The 25,644-nt window shown below is 34.5% G+C and overlaps 1 protein-coding gene across 1 annotated transcript in view; it reads left to right on the top strand.

The window, feature by feature from the left end:
• CTTNBP2 (cortactin binding protein 2) overlaps positions 1–25,644 on the top strand; it is a 69,405-nt gene that overhangs the window by 3,889 nt on the left and 39,872 nt on the right. The window contains 2 exon segments of the mRNA XM_053943553.1: positions 16,334–16,558; positions 21,380–23,030. Of these exon segments, the coding sequence (XP_053799528.1) occupies positions 16,334–16,558; positions 21,380–23,030 (1,876 nt within the window).

The raw sequence follows: 25,644 nt of genomic DNA, 5'->3' as shown, positions 1-25,644 counted from the left end.
GAAATATTTTTGTGGCTTTTTTGTTTGTTTGCCTTTTTAAATATAAGGTGAAATACAAGATATATGCTCTTAACAGCACTTGCAAGTATTTGGTTAGATTTTTACTGGTAGGCACATGTGAAGGTCAGTTTTCTGCTTCAGAAGATTGCAGTCTGAAAGGTAACTTAGTTTATTGGAAATGTACAAACAAAACTACTTTAATTAAAATATGATTTTTTAATGTTGATTAGAACAAAATAAAATTTAACAGAGCTGCCAAACAGACTGGAGATTTGAGGGAAAAACAGTATTCTATGGTTTAAAAATACTTATAACTTAATGGTCGAAAAAGGGGAAATTGTACTCTTCAAGGTATTGCAAGTATTGTAAAGCAAAACCTTAATGTAATAAAATACATCTAGTGCTAATTTTTAGTAGTTTGTATAATGATTATCAAGTAGTGTGGGAACATTTTCCACTTGAAATGTCACAGTAACAATTGTAAATGCATTTTTATTCAGTTTTAATTTGTTTTGTGATGTCTTCAGATCATCTGTTGCAAATGGAGTTTTAAAGTAGCTGTCATTGATGTACATGAATTAATAACTGAAGGCTTTATAGGTATAAATCTCTCTTATAAAATGTAATTATCATTTTGTAATGACACTAAGACACTAGGAGCAATATTTTTCTGGAGTATTACTGCACTTTGAAGTTATTTTGTGTTTGGCCTTCAGTTATATGCATATGTTGAAATGTACTGCCTTTTCATCTAGCTGTTTCACAATTTCACAGCTCATTTCCCTGGAGTAGGAATTTTATTTTCCTTGTTTGCCAGTTAAAGTTCTGTAAAAGTGAAAATAGTGTGCACAGCCCATCCAGAATCTCTTTTTTTGTCTCTTCTAACTTTGAAGGAATGCAAATAGAATATTCAGTCAATTTTTTTCTAGTAAATATTCAGGAACAAGCTACTATGCATATAAAAAAAGTATATATTGAAACATATTTGGCATGATGCAAAATGGAGAAAAAAAGGAAAAAATAAAAATGCAGTAAGCATTTAATGATATTAAACATTAAATATTCAGCATAGTGCAGTCCCAGGAGAACAAAAGTCTATATGAAATTCAGATGCACCTGCTGAAATGGCTATTATGTACACATTGGGTTTTGATGATTAACACAGACAAATATGAAAAGTATCTCAATTTCACATAAGTTATTTAAATGTTGAAAGATGGGGGGTGGGATATTTTTGTTTGGAGGCTTTTTTTTTTGTTTTTTTCTCCTGCATCTCAATTTCTAGTTTCTCTAAACAAAATCTGTGTGAAACTCAAATCTTCCTGGCAGCTTGCCCGGTTAGCAGTATGAGTACTGGGAAACTTGGAAGCCATACCTGCTGAAGAACTGTAGGCTTATATGGTGTAGTATGATACTTTTAGATCTTCTGGCTTTTTAGTTGGGAAGCCACAAGTCAGCAATATTAGCAGCTGGATTCTCCAAGCACCACACAAAAATAAACAATTAGCTAGCCAAATATGAAAGTGTATAACAAAAAAATTTCAGTGGAATTGTGTCAGATTTGGTTCTTTGATTTGCTGCAACAAACAGGTATACATAGTTTGCATATCTTTAAAGCAAGAAGGAATTTATTTTCATATAAGGGAAAAGACTAACAGTATTTCAAAAAGAGATGATGGTCATTTCAAAATTAGGAAAAGTTTGTGTGTTTTTGTGTGTTGGAGGAGTTGGCTAGTTGTGGGGTTTCTGTAATCCTACTAGTAGTTCAGGGCTATTTCAAAGCCCAGTTTCTATGATTGATCAGAGCCTGATAATTTCCAACACTATAGCAGAGAATGTGTATTTTTCCTTTCCTCTTAAGTGAAGGGCCAGAAGTTAGAGATTATGTGAAGAAATCTTGTTAAATTAAATGCTCATCCTGGGGACTAATATGGGGAGGGAAGATAAGTTTACTAACTAAAGTGTTGATTTTTATTAAGGTAATGGAATTTGTGCCACATGATAAATTAGAAAGAATCGAATCCAGTATAATGTTTAACACTTTTTATTGTGCCTTTTATTCATCATGTGCTGTAGAGTTTCCACTGGTTTTCATGTAAATTTTAGATACCTTGAAGATAACATTTGAAACAAAACCAAAACTTCAAGAAGCAATTTGTAAGAAATACGCAGATGTCGTCTGTTTACTTCCACATTTCCACAATACATTGTTCCTTTATAATATGCACAACTGATTCCTGTGTGAAATCATTACAGTAATTATCAATCAGTGCAATTTAAGTTGCTGGACAAGTTCAGCCCTTTGAAAACCAACAGACTTCATGAAAAAGTAGACTTTCATGATGCTTAGAGTCAAATTTCCAAGTTTATTCTCCAAGTCATAAGTTAATTTACTGTGGAGAAGAGCATCAGGATTCACCTCAAAGGATCTTTGTGTAAATCTTTCTCATTAGTGCTCTGATTTAATATAACCACTACACCAAGGGATTAACACAATTTTTCTTTTTTTGAATCTGTAATTTCTGTATTTTAGTAGCTTCATGATCATGGTTGTGCTGCAATTAAAATTAGATTCAGATTAACATTTAAATCATTAAAATTATTCCATTAATGAGAAATAACTTGCTGATTAATTGCTATTGAGTGTCCATATAGTTAAAAATGGAGGGAGATTTAACTATAGCTGCTGCCTCCATCTGTCTCAATTATCCAAATAAACTGTCTGCCAGTAGTAAGGGGATAATTTATTCCTAATGTGCAGGTAATGTGGCCATATTATCAAAGCACAGGTCTGGCCTCCCACAAATGTGATCTCAGATACAGCATTCATTTGTTGGGTTTTTTTCCCCAGAAAAAAAGTGGTTGCAGTCACTGTTTATTTTCTAGAGGATTTTTTTGAGGTACATTGACCCTCATATTTGATGTGGTAGTAATTAATGTGGTAGTAATAGCTGTCAAGAATTGAATTGTAAATACTAAATACTGCTTTTTGTGGTAATTGTCTCATAAAGTTAAATCATTTGTAGGTTATTTTTAATCTAAAATTTTAAATCCCCATTCAGTTGGGATTTCTGTTTATTGTAAAAATACGTTTATTTGCTTATGTAAATTTCATTAGGTGGTAAATGGTAAATTAAAAATGTGTGCTTGCTTCTATGGTATATATTATTTAATATGAACAAAAAAAAAGGCAAATTCTTACCATACTAGATTTTTTAATATACCACATTGCATGGATTTAGAACAACTTTGATTGTTGAGAAAAATCACTAGTAAATTTAATAAATTTAAATGTCTAAAAGAACTGCCAATACCAACAGTGGATATATTTTTGGTTAATTAAAAATGACTACAGTATTAGTGAGCTTTTTTCTGAGCTTAAATCACTGCTGTAGAAGCTAGTTCTGGCTGAATTTTATCTCCCTGAATCTAAGCATTTTGACAAGTGTGCAGCTTAATCAATGGAGCTACAAATAAATCATAGTTTCTGTATTACGTCCAAGTAGAAATTCATGTAAGATAATTCGTGACTTGTCCTAGCAAAAGAGTTCTTGAAGGGTTTCGTAATGAAGCTACAAATATTAATGTAATGAAAAAGGTAGGTCAAAAGACAGAAATTAATGCATCCTGTAACAATGTCTCATACATTCAAGTTTAGTGACCCATTCTATTAGCTTTATTTAAAAATCTTACAGTCTAAAAATGCAAGATTTAAAAATGAGGATACAGCTTTTAAGAGATTATAGTGATTATTGTGTAGATTTGCACAATATTTCTTTATAGCTAATGCACAGTATGTTGAATGCCAGTTTTCAGGTTCCAGCTCTCCTGGTAATCATTTTAGAATTACTGGGCTATCAGTATTCAATTGCATGAGAAAATCAGTATTTTAACACAAGTCTTCCCAAAGAGAGGATCACAGAAGGCTCACTTGTTTTAGAATTATGAGATTTTTTTCAGAAATGCTGGATAGCTTATAAGATATTGGAGTTCATAATAAAGGCCATTTTTTACGTATCTGTTATAAGTGTGTGTGAATGAACTGCTTGTGAATGAACCTACCTTAGCATTCTGACTAGGAACATGCTTTTGAAGAAACTGTCCCCTTTTGTCTCCACCAAACTTTACCTTGATTTGCCTCACAGACTACTCTTGGACTGAGCCAGCTAAACTGACAGCAGCTAGTCCTAAGACTTTTTAATTCCAAAAAGCAGGACCATAGGCACATGGAGTCTTTTTCTTCCCAAAGGGGTGATTGTATATTTTGCTTAAGCTAGTTTGCTTTCAAGTCCTGAGCTGTGCATTGTGGAAGGCTTTTATTAATAAACTTGGCTTTAAATTTTGACCCACAATGATTAAACACTGAACAGTATAGTTTTATTTTAATCTCATTGAAAACATGAACTGTTTTGATAATAATTGGCAAAAGTAGGTGTATTTCTATACCACTTTTGCAATTCAGTAAGCATATGTATAGATCAAACAATATTTAAACCACTCTGAGTTTATCACAGTTTATCACAAGAGTATACTGTAAAATATTGTTTGATTTTTGGTGGGTAATTGGGAATGATACTGGAATTTCTTCGCAAAATGTGTGGCCTTTCATGCTCAGGTGCACTTTCAATAATGCATAGGCTGTTCCTTGGAAAAAAAATAATTGCAAGGAGAGGTGTAGATACTTGCAAGCTGTACTTGCCTACTTTGACCTGTCTGCTTACCAGTGAGTCCTGTCTAGCTAAAGGGCTTCCTTCAGTTGGCCAAGACAGACTTTTGCCTTCTGTAGGCTGAGATTTTGAGTTAAAAAAACTGGATTTATCAGTTAGAGTTTCCATATTCTTTTAATGTTATTTGTTGTCTTTTGCATCTTGTCGTGGGATGATACTTAATTTTGCCTGTACACTGAAAGTTATGCATTAAAATAGTTATTATCAACACAATAACTGTAAATTGTGTATGAATAAAGCTTTTTATCCTGAACTACTGCACTAAGTCAGCAAGAATTGTACTGTAAGGCTTAAGACTTCTAGAATGAATTTTGAGGTTAGAAGGGAAGAAATCTGGGAGATACCAGGAAAAATGGAATGAATCCTTGTAATTTAGTTGCTCTCAAATTGACTGATAGGGAGAAAAATTACACATATATTAAGTCTAATCTATCAAAAGGAGCTACAAATACTATGAATTATAGACCCTTACCTGCAGTAATTGTTCTAAGTTGGGAATCTAAAATGTGAATTTGAATTTCTCCTATGCATATGAATCTTGTGAATCCAGAATGGAGTAACAGCACACAGAAGGTGTCTTTGGAGGCTTTTGGCAGCCAGTAAGGCAACCTATTTTGTAGCCAGGTATCTTGGAAAAATGATAACTCTGTTGAAGGAGGAGCAGAAGATGTTAAGCTGTGTGTAACAGAAGGTTATTGTTGTAGACAGTATGATGGCAGTTGTTGGTCTTGGTAGCAGAAGTGAACCGTAAAATAGAAGTCAGGTAATGCCTTATTTGCATTGTCATTTTTGCATATTGTAATTTCTTTGCATAAAAATTCTTTGCATAAAAATAGTTTGTAATAAATTTTTGGGAGCTAAGAATCTGCAGATTGCCCTTGCTCATCTCTGCATATTATGTCTTTGCTCATCTGTTAACTACTCTTGATTTATTGAATTTAACGATGGTTGTGTATGCATTTTCTCTTCTCTTAAATATAGTTTGTCTTCACCTGTCCAATGTGTCTGGTCATGCTTAGAATTTTTACTTTCCTAGTAAGAGTTTAGTGTACTTTTCTGGATGGGTTAGTCAAAAACTAGTATTTCACTATTGCAAGCTATTTAAAATTGTTTTCAAGGAAGTTATGAAATAGGGATAAACCTCAGATAAGTCATTGTATGAAATTGTTTTTTTATAGCATTTAGTTTGAAACTGTTTCTACATCTGTTCATTTCAAGTTTTAGAGTAATGAAGCATGCTCTTTGAACCTAATGGAAAAGGCGTTGTTTATTATAGCCTTAATGTTCAGTTTTGATTTGCCCCTATTTGATCGTGTTTATATCTTCTGTTAGTTTATATTGTCTTATATTTATTTTTTTGTAATAGTAATTATGTAAGTGTACGCTTTGTTACTAATGGAGTCAAGTCTCACTTCTTCCAAAAGATGTTGGGCTTGTGGCAGCAGAAATCCCTGGACTAAGTAACTTTGATGATCTGAGTGATCCTGGTATTTTGACACATATAAAGGCTACTTCTGGAATTTATTGACAAAATAAGTTTTTACTCATGTTAAATCACTTATTGTGGTAGTTATTTGCTGTTTACCAAATGGGGTCATTAAGCTTTTCCTAAATGATCTTAAATCAGTCCTATATCTATCTGTGTTGCTTCACTAAGCTTAAGCTTCACTGCTCAGGTGAATACCTTTATTCCAGTCTCTCCTAAAACTGGAGAACACAAGTATGAAACTAAGAGGCTTGTTTTCTAGTGTGAAAACTCTGCGGCCTTGCATTGCAAACAATCTTTTCACTCTTCATTCCAACAGTGACTGTTAAATTGATCATAATCTCCTTTTGTTTTTAGCATAAGATCTGAATATTGTTGGCAGGCATGATACTACCGATTTACCTGAAAGTATTCTGCTGATTTTTTATTTGGATAATTGTTTTGCCTTTCCCCCCTTTGCCTTGATTTCTCCTACCCTTGTATGATCTTTCTGCATAATCTAAAATAAACTAGTGGGTAGAGATAGATGCACACATTATTTGTAATAATAAGAAAATAATACAACATCATGTTAATATGTTTATCCATTTCTGTGATCTTTGTGAATTATACAAATGTGACTTATTTGAAATGTTGTATCTGTTTGCCATCATTACCCACATTGCTGACAATGAGAAATGTAACTGGGTCATCTATTATCTACGTTATGTTAGCCAAAAGTCTCCATTTTTTAGTTCAGGGCACATATTTCCCCTATGCCAATAAATGGTACAGGTAATTTCGCTGATAGCAATGCTCAAGTGCAACTGAATACGTAACTTTTTTCCTTGGTTTGTGTGTCTCTTCATTTAGTGTTGCTGAAGAAGAAATGTATAAGGTTTGTTCTTGGTTCTTCCAAAAAAATATGGTAATAATCTGTAAAAATAATTGTGAATAAGACAAGAGATTTGATTGCAGTCCTTTTCAACACCTTTGAAAATACACAGCTTTGATTACCTTTGTTGTGCTTGGGTTTATATATTCCCAGGCATTTCTCCCTCACACTCCATTTAGATGCTGTTCTGACTGGTGGACAGGTCCTTCCACCTGCTGCTCTCACAAAGAGAGGCATCTGTCTTAGAAGCTCTGGCAGTGTAGTAAAATACTTATCACTAGGTCTCTTACTACAGACAGAGTTCCATTTTTATTAATAAATGAAAAAATTGAGAAAATAGAGCAACAGTGATTATAGTGAATTAGCACTGAGGTAGCAAAGTAAAATTTTAGCTACATATTGTGAAGATAGAAGCTGTTACATGAAAATTTTAAAATTGCTATCGTAATGGTATAAAAGGAGTTCTAGCTGAAAAATTACTTTAAAGTTTTAACAAGCAGCATAAAATCCAAAATGTAAAATCCAGTGTTTTTTACTTTTGAACATTCCTTTCTACCAACCAAAATAATTTAATAAAATGTGTTTGCTCATTCATCTTCTTTGCTATGGGTAGTATCAACAATTAAATTCTTCTTGGAGGCAATGCAAATTGCTCTCACAATTTACCTTCCAGTGAATATTAGAAATAATTTGGAAACACTGAAGTCACATAATCTACCTCAGATAAATCTATAATGTGAATAGAAGAGACTACTTCAGTTGAAAAGGATATGAACAATGATCATCTAGTCCAGCTGCTTGACTCACTTCAGTGCTGGCCAAAAGATAAAGTGTGTTTTCAAGGTCATTGTCCAAATGCCTCTCAAACACTGTCAGGCTTGGGGCATTGATCACTTCTCTAGGAAGCCTGTTCCAGCATTTAAACATCTTAGTAAAGAAATGCTTCCTAATGTCCAGTCTGAACCTCTCCTGATGCAACTTCGAACCATTCCTGTATATCCTCTAACTGGATCTCAGGGAGAGAGAGTAGCCCCTCCCTCTCCCCTTCCCCTCCTGGGGAAGCTGAACAGAGCAATGAGGTCACCCCTCTGTGTCCTTTTCTCCAGATCTAATAAGCCCAGAGTCCTTGCCCCCTCACAGGACATTCCTTTCACCAGCTTTGTTGCCCTCCTCCAGATGCATTCACTCACCTTCACATCCTTCTGAAACTGCAGAGCCCAGAACTGCAGGCAGCACTCCCAGTGAGGCTGCTCCAAAGCTAAATAGAGTGGGATCATCACCCCTTTTGCCCAGCTGGGGGTGATGCTGTGTTTGACCACTCCAGGATGGGGTTTGCCCTCTTGGCTGCCTGGGCACACACAGCTGACTCACATTGATCCTGCTGGCAGCCAGCCCCCTCAGATCCCTCTCTGCAAGGCCTCGTGTCCTCAAAAGAGTCAACAGCATTTCCCAGTTTGGTATCATCAACAGCTTTGCTAATGGTGCACTTGACTCCTGCATCCAGATCATTACTGAATATGTGGAAGAGAACTGTCCCTAGGATTGAGTCCTGAGGAATACTGCTAATGACAGTCCCCAGCCAGATGTACCCCATTCACTACAAGCCTTCAGCCAGTTCTTCAGTCAATATACTCTGAACTTGCTCATTCCATAGTGTTCTGGAGAACTTTTCCAGAAGGATGCTGTGAGGGACAGTATCAAAAACCTTACTAAAATCCAGGAAAACTACATCCACTGCCTTCCCTTCATCCATGAGGTGGTTGACTTTACACAGAAAGATGTGGAACTAGCTAAACAGCCCTTTCCCTTTGTGAAGCCTTGAGGACTGCCTGATGGTGGCATTGTAAATACATAACTTGCATACTTTTTAATTAAAATACATAAAGCTTGGTAATAGTTTAATTGCCATGCAGTAATGTGGGATGGTATTTTAACTGAGATTTTGATAGCTTGAAAATATGAACATCTAAATACTCAAACAGAAACACAGATTGAATTAGTAGAACTTTTAATGTTGTGTCTTTAGTATGTTTTGTTATTGAGCTGAAGAAACTTTGTTTTTAACTGCTAAGCATGAAGGTTCAAGTGCTCTATTTTGGTTAGAGATGAAGTCAGATTTGCTTCAGCACTTCAGAAAAATTTCTGACAGATTTCCATGCAAAGAATTATGAATTGATTTGCATGAATTTCGACTATAAATTTGAACATGCAAAAAAGTCTAGATGTGAAATGGTTATTTAAAGTAACCAGAGAGCTCAAGTCTCTTCTATCAGCTGACACTCATTATCAGTATGAAAATCTGTATTATTTTCAGAGATAAATGTCTGGGCGGTTAGATAATCAGAGCATCAAACAGTGATATTTCCTGACAAAATATTGGCCTATAATTTTCAAATGTTTAAGCACCAGACAACAAAGCTGTCATAAAATAGGTCTAGTGTAATCTTTATATGGAATATCTAGATGGCTCTTCTCAATCAAAGCCATATGTTGTTTCATGACTTGAACTCTTTCTTCTTCCTCATTTAGAAACTTAGTGCAAGGCTTGAATTTCACCTTTTACATTGTGCGAAGTGAAGAATATTTTATATTCACTGTGTTGCTTTTTTTCTTGTTGGGACTGATCTGTTAGTAACTGATCTTAGCCTTCTAATACGGCATTTTCCTTTTGAAATCTGCAACCTCAAAATAGTGAGTTTTCATTACTCTAAGGGAGAAAATTAATCATGAAGAACTGGAAGCATATGTCTGTCTGTCCTGTCTGTCTGTACTCTTCCTTTTCTGGAGGTTTTTGTCAACTAACAGGGATAAAAAGAAGGAGGTTGTGCTACTTATCAGTATTGTGGTAATAATGATCTGGTGCCATTGGATGATACTCTCCTTCTATGGAGTTGGACCCCTAAGAAAATTCAGGCTTGACCATTACCTTGGTTGTATAATTCTACTCCAGTACTTGTCAGGATTGTTTAAATGTTACTTAAATATTTGTCCTTCTGTACACAGAGATCTGAATTAATTGTTTGGCATTTTGTGCTTTTGTCAAGTATGCTTTTTAAAGCTGAGAAAAGAGACTTGTACAGCTTTTTGCAAAGCACTATAATATTTGGATACTTGCCTGAAATAGAGAATCTCCTAAGGAGACTGTGAATAGCCTTGTAAAACAACACACAGTGTTTGTTTTATTCAGAACTGTCTTTTTACCTTGAAAAATGTTTTTTAAAACCTTGGATTTAAAGCTATGTGATTCTGAGAGACAGGGATACTTTGCAAATTATATATTTTTTTTTAAGTTTTGTGTGTTGTTTTAAATGAGAGAATAACGCAGTTTTGGATATTCGTTTCATGCTTGGGATAACTTTTACAGGAAAACTTTACATCTCATGGATGTAAATGTAACAAATTTCATTTATGTATTTGCATGCTTTATGACTGTTATGAGACAGTTCTCCAAGATAGGTTTGAATGCTTTTTATGAGTATGTATGTCTCACATAAAATTACTGAGTATATTTTCTTTTCCTATTAGTACCTCTACCAAATTACTCGACTTCTTTCATGGTCCTGCTCAGTCATCCATAAAGAGCATGTCTTATAGTACAGAACAAATATGTAGGTCTGTCAGAGTGTAAGTAACCTATATGCAGGTTTTGTTTAACTTGCTGATTATATCCTCCAATTTCTCAATTATACTGTTTTCACTCTTTTTAAACTGGTGGCCTGTTACAATCATCAATTTTGTCCAGGCAATTTGTATTTTTCCATCCTTAAAATGGACCGACAAGTTTTTGTCTTATCATACTTGACATTTAACGTGGAAACAAACACTTTGAATGTATTGGTAAAGTATTTTTCATATAGTATGGAGTTCATTAAAATTTAACTCCCTTGTAGATTTTGCATGGGCATGCACTGTCACTGTCACTTTTAGACTGCAGTTAAAATGGTGAGGAGAAATTGAGCATCGCATATTCATTGACAGAAATCATGCTGGAAGACACCATTTCCTCAGTCACTAATGTTTACATTTCCATTTTAAGTTTTTCCTATACAAGTTCATATGGAAGTAGCATCTTACAATACTTTGAAAACATTCATTTACTTCTGCATTAAAAAAAAAGGCGACTAAAAAAATCTAACAAAGTCTCCAAATTCAACTGTGTATGAAAATTGGTAGCATTCTTTAAAGACTCATTCTTAACTCATCATAGAAAAGCAAGATATCCTCCAGTCTTTGGTATTTTGCAGGTGTATCTGAAAGTACTGCTTTTATTGTGAATATATACTCATTGATAATTTTCTTTTGCTTAATTGAATAGCTACAAAAAAAAATCACTTAAAGAAACTATAATTTCACTGAAGAAGATTTATTGTATTCTCTTTCAGACATCTTCATCTTTTAAAAAAATCAATTACCCTTGTAGTTTTATTTAGAATGAAGGGCTCACCCTCATCGTTAACATAATATATAAAATATGCTTTTACTTCCTCCTCTTCTGTACTGGTTGGTTTTAGAAAACTTTTTACCACTCCCTAATTCGTACGTCAAGAGAAAATATTAATATGAACCTGTCACCATCTGTTGAAACAATTATCAAAATGTAGAAAAGGAAATTAATCAGAGCAACAAATGCCCTTGAAAGGAAGGAAATTTTGTTTAAGGGTTCTAGGGCAGCTTTAATACAGTTCCGTTGTTCCCCAGCAGTGTAGGACATGCAGTCCTATTTTTGATGTTTATCATCAGTTGCATGGAATATTTGGACCTGCTGAGCTCTCTTAACTTGGCAGATTAAGAAACTTAAGAGGAAACTCTGAGATACATAGGGGGAAAATTACTGTATTAACCTTAAAAAGTTCTGTTGCTTATGTGAATTATGTTGCTAATTATGAAAACTTATTTCATTGAATGTATGCAACTAACATCAACATAAATTATTAAGGCTATAAAACTAATAATATAGCTTGTGTGATTAATTTTTTGCTTTCATTATTTGACTTATTTCTTATATACATTAATTGATCGCATTTCTTTTTCCTAGCTTTATTCTTTTAGCTGTAAACCCACAGTAAGAGGTGTACTACTTGAAGACCTCCTTTCCCCCTTACATTCTTGTTTCAATAACAGGGGGAATAAGTCTGATTGTACTTCATAATTCTCAGTTTGGATATTGAAAATAAATTTTTGTTTTCTTGTAAAGTGGAATGCAAGAAACAAATAGTTACAGACCAGTTCTTATATTTTCATTTTGCTCTCTCCTGCGCACCCCACTGCCCATCTTCATTTGCCAGTAGATAAATGGGATCAATGACTGCAAAAAGGTCAGGTTAAGAAGTGAAAATTTCCATGAGGCATCTTGCAGATAACTTGAGGTAACTTGAAAAGGGTTGGTGTAGGATGAATGAGGTGTCTTGCTGTATGTGGTAGAAGACAGGCTCCCTGAGAGAGTCATAAAAGAAGCAGTTTATCTTAACAGCCCGATCCTTCAGATTCTTGTTGGTTACAGACTTAGGAGAGAAAACTTGAGAATAAACCTTCCCCTTGTATTGTATAGCTGCATAATCCCTAGGGATTTTTTGGTACTGATTTTTTATTTTTGAAAATATCCTGGACTTAAAGTTCTGTTTCCCAGCTCATAAAAAATATTCTCTTGATCTAAAGTAAGACATAAGACTTGTTCTACCAGTATTTGATTTTTTCCCTTCCTCTGAGAACTCATTTTTGTCATTTGTTACTTGACAAGATTGCCAGCATCTATAAGCTAAAATAAATAAATAATTACATGACAGTCTTAGAAGAAATCACTAACTATGCAGTAATGTAGGTGTAAAGGCACCTGGAGAGATCATTCAGTCCAATCTTCTTAAAGCAGGAGTAAGGTCAAACATGGATTGAGTTGCAGTTGGCTTTATCCAATTTATCTTGGGAAATCTTCCAATGACAGAAGTTCCCTGTTTTCCCTGGGTAACATGTTCTGGTGTTTAGCTGCTCTCAGTGAGAGTAATTTGTGTCCAACTCAAAATTCCCTCACTAGATCATGGGACAAGCGCCACTCGTCCTCTCAGCCTGCAGACCTCAAGCAACTTTATCCCTGATTGTCTCTGTTTCACACTGAAAAGTTCTACTTCTACTAAGCTCTTCCTTGAAGAGAAGCTGTGTTTTACCTTTTGATCATTTTTGAAATTATCAAAATGAAAACATTGAAAATATTTTTCAGATCTATTTTTTTGGTAGTCCATCCTTGATCTAACATAATGTTACAGATCAGCAATAAAAAAAACTTTGAAGTTTATTTTTTTTTAATAGTAGCTTTATTTTAGTCTCCTTGTTTAATGTTTCAGATCTTGTGTAAAGATTTAAAAGTTCTATATAAATGTGATGTTCTTACTGACTGAATTAAAAAGCTGTTGTAAGTTTAATCTTTTGCTGTATTGCCAAAGTAAATTTCATGCATTAACTGTTCAAAGGGTTTTTGTCTTTGGTTTTATATATTTTGTTCTGATTGTGTGTGCCTTCTGTGACTTTTCTTTAGCAGCTACCTGTTGGAGGGTTTAGCTCAAATCTTAAGTTATGATTTTGTGTACCACTGACATAGGCTGAAAAAGGTATAATTTCCCATGGACATCTTTTCATACCTCTAAATACTTCCAGTCTCAGTCCTTCCATTAAAAGGTTCATTGCTGAGCAAATGAGTATGTGCAGAAAACTCAAGCTGATGGTTTATAAATTCATGTAGCACCTTTCACAATACAGTAGTCCTGATGAACTCCTATAGCAGGTGCATATTCTATTTTTGAAAATGTTGTGCTTGAAAATTATTTCAGTTAATTATTCACAAATAATGTTATTTTCTCTATGTATTGCTGTGCAATTGAAGTTATATGTGAGACACTGCTAATGCTGCTTTAACACAACCACCAAATTACACAGACTTTTTTTAAAGGAGTATGATTTTAGACTGTATATTCCACAGATAATGACTTTCCTGAAAAACAGATATTATGATATTGCTACTAACTCATATGACTTGAAATTCTGTAAAGAAAGACAATATAAGAGAAAAAAACCTCTGATTCTAGCATTCCTATTTCTTCCATCTGATATGGGAGAAGTAGAAATGTTATTTCTATTATTAAATGTTAATTCACTTTAGTGAATTGCAAAGGGACAGAAGTATTATTTAGAGGCTAGAGAAATCCTGTAAAAAACCTCAAGCCTAGTTTGTCTTTCTGTCACTTTTTGCCTAAGTTTTGGGAAAATACTCATCATCTCCCTTCTACTAAGTTTTTGCTGCGTCTTTTATTCTAATACCTTCTTTTTAAATCATGTATTTTCAACCCTTGAAATAATCCAATTATTGTATTTTATATGTATAGTCCTTGTATAAAGTCCCAGAAGCATTTGTTTGAATATACATTTCGCTCCCCTTTGAGTTGGAAGCATCTTTAGATGTCTTTGCTGTCTATGGTTTGAGAGTTGCCAGTCTGTTTTCCTTGTGCTTGAGCTTATACAGTTATGGCTTCAGCCATTCTGTCATCCCAAGTTTGAGATGTATTGGTTTTTCCACAGTGTTTACCTTCCCCATTTTCCTATAGCCACTTTAATTCTGGTTTTGATTTTCATTCAGATGGAGCTCATCCCTACTATATAGTTTCATCCTTTTCTTGGTTAATGAATCTGAACCGCGATCGTCTTGCTGTTTTGGCAGGTGCACTGAGTCTTTTTGCCCTGCTCTATTAATTGCTGTGCATGTTGGAAAACATTTCAAAGAATATATTCATATCACATGCATTTAGTATGTGCCAAGAGGACAGCTGGTCATGGGTCATAGAAAAAAATGGAAAATACACATTATTTCCATAAAGGCACAGGTTATGCCTTTGCCTCTAAAGTCAGTTAATCATCTTGGCTTTTTCTTTGGATTTAACAATGAGGGTTCTTGTTGGTCTTACTTTTGGACTTACAACCGACCTGCTACATCTGTTTTTTCCTTTACTTTGACGTCTCACCTTATATAAACTAGGTGGATTTTAAGTTGTAGTTGTTGATAATTTATATATGGACTGTGCATTCCTCTCTATTTAAATTCTTAATTTGCTTTGATTGATCATCTTGCTTGGCTGATTACCAATGTAATCCATTTATGGTAAGGCTTTTGGTTTTGGTGGTTTCCTTTCCATGAAGGTTGAATACCTAAGCTACATACTGTCCTGTAACTTCATCTTATAGAACCACAAATTACAAATACAGCCCCTCCTCCCAGTCCTGTAATATTACCTTTGGAACTAGCTTTTTTATTTTATAAGTTATAAATTAAGGGATTAAAATACTAGAATGATTAGACTAATTGGGGGTTACTTGCAAGGCACTTTATAAAAAATAACTAGGTTCTATCTATTATTTTTATCTCTTCAACCAGTCACTACCTGACTTTGTAAGCCAAACTGTGTCTGAGTGCATTCTGTCAGCTTTTTCTGAAGTTATGTTCCAAAGACCTAGTCTTTTTAATAAAGATTTTCTACTTATACTATCACAATGAAAAACAAACTAGAAGTATTTCAAGCATTAGAATATGTAGGCACACTAGTTTCTTTTCCAGACAAATTCTCATTTATGAGAACACTTCCATTTTGTCGACAATATATAGAAAAACATTGGGCATTTACTAAGGTATGTAATTTGTAGTTAAGTCTTTGAGGAGTTTTTCTAACATAGTTCTTATGTTCCTCTTTGTTTTCTTATGCCCTGAAATGTGTGTTATCATTCATGGACTTTTCATATGTTAAAATTTTAACTTCAAGCTTTCCAAATGATGTGCTAACCTGTTGGGTAAGTGTTTCTCCTCTTTGTATCTCAGAACTGGTTCATTCTTCTTCTTCTTCTTCTTCTTCTTTTTTTTTTTTTTTTTTTTTTTCTTTTTTTTTTTTTTTTTTCTTTTTTTTTTTTTTTTTGCTTATTCTTCAAAACAGGATTTGAACCAAGTTGCAGAGAAATGTTTTCCTCTGTTTTTGGATGATTTCTCTTTCTTGATGGTGTTTCTCTGCACTGTGGGTGTTTTTCTGATTTTTTGAGGCATATGTTTCTTTTAGATGTTGTAAATGAATACCTGAAGAAAATATTCTAAAACCTTAAATGATGTCTGTTGCTTTCCCTGTACTGTAAATTCCTTCTATGTGTGGATGTACTTCAAAGAATACATTTTATTTCTCTGTTTTCAGTTGTTTGTTTTTGTTTTTGTTTTTTTCCTGTTAGGCCCGGCGCAAAGAGGTTTTTATCCAGGAGCGATATGGAAGATTTAATCTGAGTGACCCATTTCTGGCTCTTCAGAGAGACTTTGAGGCAGGTGCTGGTGATAAAGAAAAGAAGCCAATATGCATGAACCCTCTGTCCATTTTAGAAGCTGTTATGGCTCACTGCAGGAAAATGCAAGAAAGAATGTCGGCTCAGTTGGCTGCTGCTGAAAACAGACAAAAGAAGGTATCCTGCTATTGACTTTTTCCTTTTCCCTCTCCTGATTTGTTCTTTCATGTCACATTTTTAATTTCTATCTTTGTCTTGATTAACATTGAACATTACAAATGTTCAAATGTTGCCACTTAATTTTTATATAGGGTGAGGTGCTGGTTTTCTGGTGATATTTTGTATGCACACTTCATTTGTTCTGTGAATTTAGTTTTATTTATGGAAAAAATTAAATATAACTGGTACAAGTTGATACAGTGGATATATAACTAGATAGCTCAGTGTGAACTGAGCATCATCACAAGATATTTTTAAACCAGTACTGTTGGAGCCTTGAGAACCTATTTTCATTCTAACCTGAATAAAGTAAATAATTTTAAATTATTTACTTTTTAAATTATTTAAAAATTAAATTATTTTTATTTTATATTAGGTGGCTCTATTTCATAAATCTGTAAAAATATTTTATACCTCTAAAAATACGTTTTTTGCATATTTAGAACATTTACTGTAAAAAGAAAATAATTTTGGAACAATTACATTGCAGAAAAAAGTGCTAGATAAAAGATAAAACAATGTCATTTTGAAAGTGAATGATTGGTTGGTGGCATGTGTTTCACCAGTATGTAAGCCATACATTTCTTAAACATAGCTAAATATTAGTGTGTTGGGAGGGGTTTCTGAGAGGAAAGAGATGAAACAGTCATATAAAGTATTTTTGAATAAATAGAAAAATGCTCTCTATGTGTTTAATCATCTTCACTGCATATAAGATAGAATGTCTTCTACTGCTGTGATACAGGTTTTTGGTGACAGTTTTACATTAAAAACCCCCAAACAACAAACAGGCTGAGACAATTGACGTAATTTGACATGATTTTGGTAATGATTGCTCTTTGGGAAAAAAACATGCATGCGAAAGTGCTGGAAGTTTCTGGAAATACGTGCTTAAATTAAACCAGCAAACATGCTGTTGTTACTTTAGCTCTGTTGTTTAGTTTTGTTTAAACATCATTGCTCTGTTAAGACTTCAGGAAAACAAATTAAAAAAAAATAGGATATCACTATGATATGTAAGTCTTTAAACAGTTTAATATGGAGTGAACTATTATATGTACCTCGCACTTGTTTCTGAGAACTCTTAAGTATTAATTTTCTTTCTCATAAGCTTTTTCGGTAAATATAAAAATAGGAAAAGGCAAGCATGCTTACTTGTGCTGACTGAAAAAGGATATTGGGAGAAACCCTGACACATCTGCCAGGAGAGTTGAATTAGTTTCTTGTTTCAGTGCATGGCCACAAGTCTCTTCTTGTACCTAAATTCTTCATCTGTCTCTGGCTATGTATCTGACCTATTATATGGTCAGATACATGTACCTAAGATGGGCTTAAATATTAAGAATATATCAGTATATTAATATGTAAATTCAAATTTTGTCTCTTTTTTGTCTGTTTTTTTTTGTCTGTCTTTTTTTTGTCTGTATCTGTAAATCTGTCTGTACAGGAAAGGATGCTTTTGTCTTTTGCTTCCTAGAGGAATACATGAGCTTTTTTTTCTTTAAATCTTAATTTTAAGGATTTGAAAACAAACTACATGGTGTTGAGCAGCTGTTTGCATGACTGTCTACTGAATTACATCTTCCTCTTTTAAGCTTCAATAGAAATGTTATTTGTACAAGACCCTCTTAAACTCCTTGGGATTGTGGCAACAGATGATTTATCTCTCAACCATCTCCATGCATTCACAAACCATTCATTCAGTGTTTTACCTTCCCTCCATTCCACATTTTTCTCTCTGTTTTTCATCTCTCAAATCCTTCTGTTGAAGAGGGTAATGAAGCTGTTTTGAGGGACTTTGAAAAATGTTCAACAAGGTAGGGTGACACAGTGTAAGAAAAAAATCAGCCTAGGCAAATGTAACCTAAATACAAGCCAGCTGCTGCCCCTCCCTCCAAGAGTAGTTCCTCCTTCTCTAGATGTGTGATGCCTCTATCTTCGTGTTTGGAATTGGTTCACTGTTCCACTCTAAATAATGAAATCTGTGTACAGCTGTGTTTATTTTCTCTGGGTATTACTGAACTTCAAACAGACTCAGAGTGAACTCTTATTCTAGGGGGTACTTGATATCTGTGAATATAATCATCTCGAAAGTACTCTATGAATAAAATTTTCATTTGATCACAAAAAACAAGGCGTAAAAATAACCATCATGTAGAAAAATCAAGGAGGTGCACAAAGGACTGTAAGGCTTACCATATACAAACATCTCACTCTCAGATGGCATCTGCTTTGTGTTAAGTCTCCATCCTCTTCCATCTCTTCAAATGCTTTTCTTGGAGCTACTGTGAAAATTAATTGTGAGTTTTCCTGGGAACACAAAACAGATCATCAAAATGACAGTTCTTGATTTGTTGAGAGTTTGCAGAGGAGTTAGTATTGGAATGCATGCTCAAGGAAAGGCAAGTGTGGGTTGAAAAAGGCTGGTTGGTGTAATTTATTCTTACCTTGTGCTTAAAGCAGATTATCATCATCATCAGTACATCTGGTCATCTGTGAATTTGTCTTGCTTAGTCATGAAAACCCCCAGGAATGGCAATACTGCATGTTTTCTGCACTGGTGTCCTTATGAAGAATTTTTTTCTGAGACTGAGCCTCTGAAAGGGCAAGTTTTCTTTACTGTAACCTTTTATTATGGAGCCCCACCTGCCATTACCAAGATGAATTTGCCTCTTGTCATCACTGTAAGGGCCCTTCAAAAAGATGTTGCTGTTAGATTATCTCTCTGTCTGTTTTTCACTAAACTATGCAAGCCAAGCTTCCTCAACATTTTCTTACAAGGCATGCTGTCTCTCACCTCTGAAGGGCCTTTGCTGGTTAATTGTTTGTGGGACACTATATTTTTTCTCAGTATCCTTTTTTACCCCTTTTCAAATCCTTCTTGGACTCATTTCCAGATGTTTATATTACTGATATGATACAATATAAGCATATAGTACATTTTGCAAAAATTAGGTTCTAGTTAGTTTTTAAACTCATAAATAATTGCAGCTAGTTCCAAATCTGTCACCTAAAGGGAAAAGTACGGTGTAAATATTCAGAAGCTTTTCCCTGTTAAAGATGATGCACCCAAAAGAAGAACAAGAGGAAAGGAGAGAGAGACATAGGAGACAATGTAAAATGAGAAAATAATGCTCCTTTTGTATATTGACATCAAATAGAGGATTTACATTTATATTAGGGAGCCATCCTTTAGATGCAATGCTTGCAAATAAGGTATTATAATAGTATGGTAAGCTGATTTCATGCCAGTTAAATATTAAAATCTGTTTGTAATTATTTGGAAGTAATGTAATTTCACAACACTTAATTTATAGAATGAGAAGCTCATCTAAAAACAAAATAGCAGAATAATAAAGTATAGAAAGTTTGACAAAAAATGTTTTCTCTATAATATTTATACATCTCCAAGCTATAGAAATTTTACATATTTATCATGATTTTTATACCTACTTTAAAAAGAAAAGAAATGGTTGGTTGCTCCACTTCTTTTGAAATTCTAGTGAACCATGCAAATGCTGTATCCTTTAAAAACGTAGTGAAATCATTGAGGAAAAAATAAGGGGGTTTTTCACTATTAAACTATACTTAGGACCATTCCTAAATACAGTGTCATTATAATATTTTGTTAATTTAATTTGCAGCAGTATTTACCTTAACAGAACTGAAGAGATATTGCTATGATACAGTTTAGCAAGGACTGATAATACTATGCCTTATTTTTCATGTGTTTAGAACTGGTTTTGGGGCTCTGAGCAGCCTGGTCTAATGAAAGGTGTGCCTGTCTTTTGCAGAGAGGTTGGAACTTCAAGGTCCCCTTCTAATCTAAACCATTCTATAAGTCTGTTGCACCATTTTTAAGAAAGAGTGGGTGTGGTTTCGTGAAAAACATTGTGCAGAGTGTCAACCTGGGATAAAGCTCTAAAACCCCAGTGCAGCCTCTATGCTGCTAAACAGGTTTTAAAGTATTTGAAACCAAGATGATGTTTAAAATGTAGGTATCATTTCCCACAATGATTTCTTCCTCATAGGTGTTTTATAAAATGGTGTATTACCATATTTTTGCAGTGCTTTTCTAGAAGAGGGTCTGTGAATAAAAGCATAAACAGTAGGCAAAATGAATTAGAGGCAATGGCTATCTGAATAAGGGGAAAAATTATTCTCATCAGTTAGCTGCATTTTAGTAATAGTAGCTTATAAATCACTGATGACAATGAGACTTTTCACTATTAGTAAGTACAGGAAAATATTTCTGCCTGTGCCAAAAAGTTGTCTTATTTATAAATGTTAAAACAAGATCCAGGATACCAGTTATATTCATGATGGACTTAATCTCCTTCAGTTGGAGGAAGAGATAAAACCTAACCCCATCATTTCTGTCCTCAAAGATGTTTTGCAAAGCTCATCTCTTACTTGAATTTGGTTCCTTTACTGAGATGACTTTATGTTATGTCAAATTTTTGGAGAACAGGTAACTTCATCTCTCAGGAATCACAAGCATTTAACCACTTTGGAGAGTCTCTCTCTTGTCAATGGAGGAAATTAAAAGAGTTTGCTTAATTTCTAAATTGCTCTCTCTTTATTTTACTTGTGTAATAGATGTCTCTCTCTTTATTTTACTTGTATAAGATTATATGTACTTGTGTTAGATATCACAAATCACCTTGCTGGGTTCATTTTAGTCATACTCTCAAAGATTTAAAATATCAGTGTCAGGTTAATACTAGGTTATTATGAAATGAGAATTGTTAATGAGAATTATTTTCTGTTTTCTTACAGTTGGAAATGGAAAAATGTCAGTTACAGAATCTTGAGCTGGAGCACAAAAAGCTGTCTGCTCGCCTTGAAGAAGAACGTGGAAAGAATAAGCATGTAGTATTGATGCTAGTGAAAGAGTGTAAGCAGTTGTCTGGCAGAATTGTAGAAGAAGCCCAGAAACTGGAAGAAGTGATGTCAAAATTTGAAGAGGAAAAGAAAAAGGCTACTGAATTGGAGGAGTTTCTTGCAGCTGAGAAACAAAGGAGTACACAAATGGAAGCTCAAATGGAAAAGCAGCTGTCTGAGTTTGACACAGAGAGAGAGCAGTTGCGTGCCAAACTTCACAAAGAGGAAACACACACCAGTGACCTCAGAGAAGAAAGAGATAAAATGATCAAAATGATTGAGCAATTAAAAAAGGAGAATGAAAGTAAAGCTAATCTTTCTCAGAAGGATAGCAATAGGAGCCTTGTTTCTATTTCTGTTGAAACAGAAGAGCCAAGTTCAAGAACTATTGCTTGTCAAACAGAGACAGTAACAATGGACAGTAGCGTAGAAAATGCTAAGAAGTTGCCTTTGACTGTCTCTATAAAGCCTTCTACAGTGAGCCCACTAGTGTCTGGCAATACAAAAATGAATGTGTGTGCCAATGCAGCATTTGTGAAGCCTGTCGTTGATAGGCAATCTTCATCTAGTGAACTTGTCCCTCCCACGACTCCTGTTCTTGCACAGAATCAAAACAGAATTGAAGAAAATGGCCCCAGTACAGGCTCATCCCCTGATTTATCAAGTAGCACTTCCCCTTTTTCAAATAGTAATTCCCTTTGCACCCCTACCACGCCAACTGCCACGGCTCAGAATTCCTCGCTCTCTTCATCTATACACAGTTTGCATTCACCATCTGCCAACACTACTGGCCATCCAGGCCTAAATCCACGAGTCCAAGCAGCTAGATTTAGATTTCAGGCAAATACAAATGATCAAGACCAAAATGGGAACACAACCCAAAGCCCTCCCTCAAGGGATGTATCCCCGACTAGTCGTGACAGCCTTGTTGCCAAACAGGCAGCTCGGAATACTGTTACCCAAGCGCTTTCAAGATTTACAAGCCCTCAAAGTAGCACTCCGTCACGGCCAGGGACGTCACATTCAGTGGACGCTGGCACTTACCCCCCAGTTGGTAAAATTACTTTAAAGACTCCAAGTGTATCAAGAATTGACAGAGGAAACCCCCCACCTATTCCTCCTAAAAAACCAGGGCTTTCACAAGCTCCTTCTCCACCACACCCACAGCTTAAAGTTTTAATGGATAGTAATCGATCGCCAAATACAAGTGCAAAAACTGACAACAAAACCATGACCTCACCTCTTTCAAGTTCACCACAAGGAATCAGGGTAATAAATGAGGAAATTATTTCTAAGTCCTCACCTCAGCTGCCACCAAAACCTGCTATAGATTTATCTGTGGCACCTGCAGGCTGTGCCATGCCAGCCATAGCCTCATCTCAGGTGGGTGCCTGGCCTTCCCACTTTCCTGGACTGAACCAACCTGCATGTTCAGAAAATTCCTTTGTCATTCCCACCACCATTGCCTGTAGCTCCTCCATAAACCCTGTTAGTGCTTCATCCTGTAGACCATGTGATTCAGACAGCCTCCTGGTAACAGCATCAGGTAAAGGGATTGATATGCTACAAACTCTCTCTCAAAAACTTATATGTTAACTTTCTTATATGTCTTGTTTGCTTTATTTATCTTGTAACTTTCTCTTTCTTACTTTCTAAAAGCTAAAATTTTCCTGTATATTTTTTCCACATTCCAGGGATATGGGAATTCTTTTGCTGATTTAGTAATGATATGAATAAGTTTGCTTCCTCAAGGAAGTCTCCATATTGAAGGCTTTTTAAAAGAGGATTAATGTTTAAAGTAAGTGAGCTGCAGATTAGAGTGTTTTAAACAAATTCCTTTAAATTTTTTAAAATTTATTTTTGGTTAATGTTAGTATTTTGGACTTCCTCAGTCTGAAATGATGTTTTGAATATTACCTCTTCAGGGGATCTTCTATGGAATGTGTATTTCGATGCTGTGTGAATCTTTTAAAGAACAGGGTATAGCTGAGGCTATGGTATTCTGCTATGGCAGCAGATGGTTGCACATTAAGACATGTAATTGCCTGTATAATAGTGCTGTTTCCTATGTATCACTACATGCCTATAGAATATCTTTAATTTTATTTCTGGTTTTCTATAGTTCTTTTTTCAGTTGTAGGCTTTGTTAATACTCATGCATGGCATCTCACAGATTTACTTCAACAGATATAGGCACAAGTTTGCTGTTGGAAAGTTAAAATCTGTTGATAATCTTAAGTCTGGAGTCAATGTGTGTATCTGCTACTCATTTTGCATTTCGGTGGGAAATTACTGGTGTGTCTGATCTACCTTTCAGTGAACTGTAGATCTCCTATAAAGCTTTTTATTAACATATTTCCCTGCTGGGATCGGTAGCACTAGAACATTAGGTAGAAGCTCCCCTTAGCTTGACTTGCACTGCACTGAAAAAAAAAGAGCACACAGTTATGGAACACTTCAGACCTTCATCTACATTGAAGAATGTTTGAATTGTTTCAAACTTCCAACAGCTAGTTCAGTTATGGTACTGCAGTCCTTCATAATTCTAGTACCTGCATCATCATCTGTAGGCCATAAAAGCCCTGTACAGCCGATCTGCTTCCGACACATAACCACTTTCTCTTGGTAGCTGCACCAAGAGCTAATAAGTGAGTTGAACTCAAGCACTAGTCCAGGGGAAGCCATTCCAAAAACAGTGTGTGACAAAATTGAGTGTGTATATACAGGAGATTCCAGGTTTCCTGTTATTAAGCAATTTTTATTCCCATTACACTTCATTGAAGACTTTCTACATGTATCAGGAGTAACCTAGTCATCCTTTTAATATTTGGTTGTTGCACCATACTGTCAGAATTCTCTCTCCTTTCTGAACTGTGCCATAAAAGTATGAGCTCAGAAATCTTATCCTTCTGTTTGTCTACTGCTCCTCAGAGTCAACAACACTGGGGTTTGATGACTGCCTGTTAGTTTGCTATTTTCATTTGGATGTCCTGAATTTTCATCTTAAATTCATATTCCAAGATGAGTCTGATTGCCATGTCAGATAGATGATTAGTCTTCCAGTATTTCAAGTATTTTCCAAACTTAATTTGCGTTCAAGTGCTATTAGGCTCCATAATAGAATTTTTAAATTCTTAAAAAAAAAAATCTTAATATTTTATGAACATAGAACAAATTATTGGAAAAGTCAGCTTCCAAGTTAATAGTTTTTGTAAGCAAGAGATTGTCATCCTCAAATCCTATCAGCATGAATTAGGTGTATGTAACAGTTAGTATTACATTATTTATCTGATATTTGGTAATCACTTAAGATAGTTATTGGTTATTCTTTAGAAGAATAAATCTCGTACCTTAAAACTGGAATTACCAGTGCTTTTCTTCATAATTTCATTTATTGTTTTTGCTTTAGTTGGTGCTTTGAGGTATTAACTTTTTTCTTAAGAGGACAGTCATTCTTTTCAATCAGACTCTGCCCCCAAATACTGAATTTGTGTTTCTTATTAAACAATTTCTCAATTTTCTCTCATTCTCAGAGAAAATTCTAAAAGTGAGGACTATTTGTCAAAAATTGATAGATTTTTTTTTAATTTTTAAGATTGCTTTCTTTCACTAACTCCCTTAACTTTTTTTGAAGAGACATGGAAATATTTGTTGATTTAATTCCATTATAATCCTTACTCTGAACATTTAATCTTAGTAAGTGACACTGTTTTTCAGGAATATTTACAATTGCAGATGGGAAATATGATCCAAAGTTCACTAAGAAAGATTGCTTAAACTCTACTTAGCTGTATGCTATTTTATTTTGTCTTATTAATATAGAGATGTTATTTCAGTATCTCCTTTACTGGCTACATAGAGGCTCAAAGAACCTTAATAACTTCATCTGTAATATTCACATAAATATTCAGGAGGTTATTTGTGTTCTACCTAAAATATTGCTTATATTTTATTGCACTTATTCTTCAATCCCATTTTCTTTATGTTTTTAAGGGAATTTAATCTATTTTGGCCTAGTCTTCTAGCAAACTGCAGAACTAACTAAATTTAGAGCAACGGATATTATGCAAGTATGGAAAACATTTCCTTCAAAATCATATGCTAAAAATATTGATTTTATAAATATATATGGAAATAGAAAGATAAATCCAATTTAATAA

The sequence above is a fragment of the Vidua chalybeata genome, chromosome 5 (genome assembly GCF_026979565.1).
Source record: "Vidua chalybeata isolate OUT-0048 chromosome 5, bVidCha1 merged haplotype, whole genome shotgun sequence".
Classification (NCBI taxonomy): Eukaryota; Metazoa; Chordata; class Aves; order Passeriformes; family Viduidae; genus Vidua; species Vidua chalybeata.
Note: the sequence above shows the minus strand (reverse complement) of the source record. Positions and strands in the feature narration are given on the sequence as shown.